The sequence below is a fragment of the Macrobrachium nipponense genome, chromosome 47 (genome assembly GCF_015104395.2).
Source record: "Macrobrachium nipponense isolate FS-2020 chromosome 47, ASM1510439v2, whole genome shotgun sequence".
Lineage (NCBI taxonomy): Eukaryota > Metazoa > Arthropoda > Malacostraca > Decapoda > Palaemonidae > Macrobrachium > Macrobrachium nipponense.
The window spans coordinates 36617387-36619886 of NC_087222.1; the positions used below are offsets into that span (position 1 = coordinate 36617387).

The 2500-nt window shown below is 42.1% G+C and overlaps 1 protein-coding gene across 3 annotated transcripts in view; it reads right to left on the reverse strand.

Moving 5' to 3' along the window:
* The window catches only part of LOC135204507 (hemicentin-2-like), a 111446-nt gene that overhangs the window by 66712 nt on the left and 42234 nt on the right, over positions 1–2500 (reverse strand). For all 3 annotated transcript variants that reach the window (XM_064234678.1, XM_064234677.1, XM_064234679.1), the window contains exons 3-5: positions 2486–2500; positions 1303–1513; positions 46–342 (exon numbers count right to left, since the gene is read on the reverse strand). The exon at positions 2486–2500 is cut by the window's right edge. In XM_064234678.1, coding sequence (XP_064090748.1) covers positions 46–342; positions 1303–1513; positions 2486–2500 — 523 coding nt within the window. The remainder of the gene's footprint in view (positions 1–45; positions 343–1302; positions 1514–2485) is intronic.

The following is a 2500-nucleotide window of genomic DNA, read 5'->3' on the forward strand; positions in this document are numbered from 1 at the left end:
ATTAGAGTAAATAACTTAAAATATATAAAGGAACCCATAGCCCACCTCTCAACACATGCACAGTGGCGTTGATCGGCTGAGTGCAGGTGGATGAACAGGTGTACGTCCCGGAATCGGTCACCCGGGCATTCTCGCGCACCAACTTGAGCTGGGTGACGGGAACAGCCGTGTCCTCCCCAGGCCTCTCGAAGGCGTGGGCCTTGGGAGTGGACTGGGCCAGTCCTGACCTCGTCCAAGACAGCAGGGCCGGCAGGGGGCATCCCTCCACCTGGCACATGACCTCCAGGCGACTTCCGATCTGCACGTAGACCTCGCGGCTCGGGAAGACGCGAGCGACTGCCTCTGCAAGATGAAGAGGGGTCGTGTATCTTGCCTAACTTAACCTAAACCCGCTCTATGACCTGACCTATAACCTGATATAGAAGAAGAGAGATTATATGTCTTCCCTATCTTGACCTAGACTGAGATGACCTGACCTGAACTTACTTAACACATAATAGAGACATAATACCTTGACCCAAACTACCCTGTTGACCTGACAAGACCTAACCTAACTTACCTGAACAGAGAGAGAGAGAGAGAGAGAGAGAGAGAGAGACGCTATATCTACCTAACTTGACCTGAATTGACCCAATGGACTAACCTACATTAAAATACAAGAAGAAAGAGAGAACATATCTTCCCTGACTTGACCTAAACCTACTCGATGATCTGACCTAACTGAACATACAAGATGAGAGACAATATATCTTTTATATCTTCCCTGACTCGATGACCTGACCTAACCTAACATGCAAAGACATTGATGCTTCTGCAGGGCAGATGGTCCCAGTAAGGGAATTTGGAGATAATTTATGTTTTCATAACCTAAGCTGACCTATCCTCACACTGTTACCTAAGGAATTTAGTTAGAGAGATCTGATATCTTCCCTGATTGACCTAACATTTTAACAACTGGAGTAATAAGATTATTAGTTTAGTGGGCACAATTTTCAGTGTCAATATTATTGTGGACCTCCAATCATTATTAGTTTAATTAATGTAATTTTGATCATTTCAAAAATTCGCCAAGGTTACGACAACATTGCAATGTTGATTTGTCAATTTGAATCATTACATCAGGAAAAAAATGGTAGCAGTTTAATTGGAGACATAGGTGGGCCGTGGAACTTTCGTTTCCCCAAAAGTACCGATTATAATAACATAGCAAACAAAATTAATAAGGAATTAATAACCATCTACCACAAAGCAGTGACTACATCAACATCTACTACAACCGGTTCAAACTAGTCATCACCCCACCTTGTACCCTCAAATTGACCTCGAGGGTCATGGGAGGTCCCGTCGACACCTGGCACAGGTAACTTCCGGCGTCTGACTTCCGGACGTAGTGGATTTTGAGGAACCACTGGTCGCCCCCTCCCGGGTTGATGGGGACGTAACGGGTGTCAGACGTGTACGTGAGGAAGGCATTGGTCAAGAGACGTGTATCTCGCCCACGTAGCCATGATATCTGTGGGGGTTATATACGGGGTGTAGGTTGGTACAGTGAGTGTGTGTGTGTGTGTGTGTGGGTATACATTGTTCATACACATACATATTCATATGTTTTAATACTTACATAAATGCAACCAACATATGTATACACAAACAGGTATACTTATACGTAGGCAAATATGCACAGAATGAAGCGTATATACATACAATGACATACGTATCAAGGTCCTTTAGAGTATATTTAAAGGACCTTGATACGTATTACATACCCACTATGCAAATTTAACAATTTAAGACAACCGTTCCTCGGTTTTTCATATACCGTCAAAAAATCAGATATTATTCCAATTGACTATAATACTTATTGATATTTAAGACTATAAATCAAGTGTCAGACTTTTGATAAGTAAAGAGAGAAAGAAAAGCTTTGTTTGTGTGTGTTTGTGTTTTGTATGTGTTTGTGAGGCAGACACACACCTACTCAGTTTGTTTTCAGTTAAATGGTCATAAGTCAAAGGTACAATGCCGGTTCGTTTTTAGTTAAAACGGTAATTTTTCAGTTGAAAGGTCAGAGTTCACTAAAACATGCAGATGACATCAGCCTGGATTCTAACTGAAGCACATGACTGGACTTCCTGGCCTGGAATATTCCTGACCTGGAATATTCCTGACACACTTTACACCATAGATAGCAATAGTGCATTTAAAATCTGAAAGATTGTCAGTGGATTTAAAGTCAGAGACATTTACAGTGGATTTAAAGTCAGAGACATCTTCAGTGGATTTAGAGACAGATATTTTGAGCGCATTTGAAGTCAGAGACATCTTCAGTGCATATAGTCAGAGAGACTGTCAGTGCCTCCACACCCAGAGATAAGTGGTTTTGGTTTTAGACAAGAATAAGACAGTTATGAAAACAAAATCTCTCTCTCTCTCTCTCTCTCTCTCTCAAGAAGAAGAAGAAGAGCAGGAGCTGGAAACTGCTCACCGAGTGGTTCTGCAG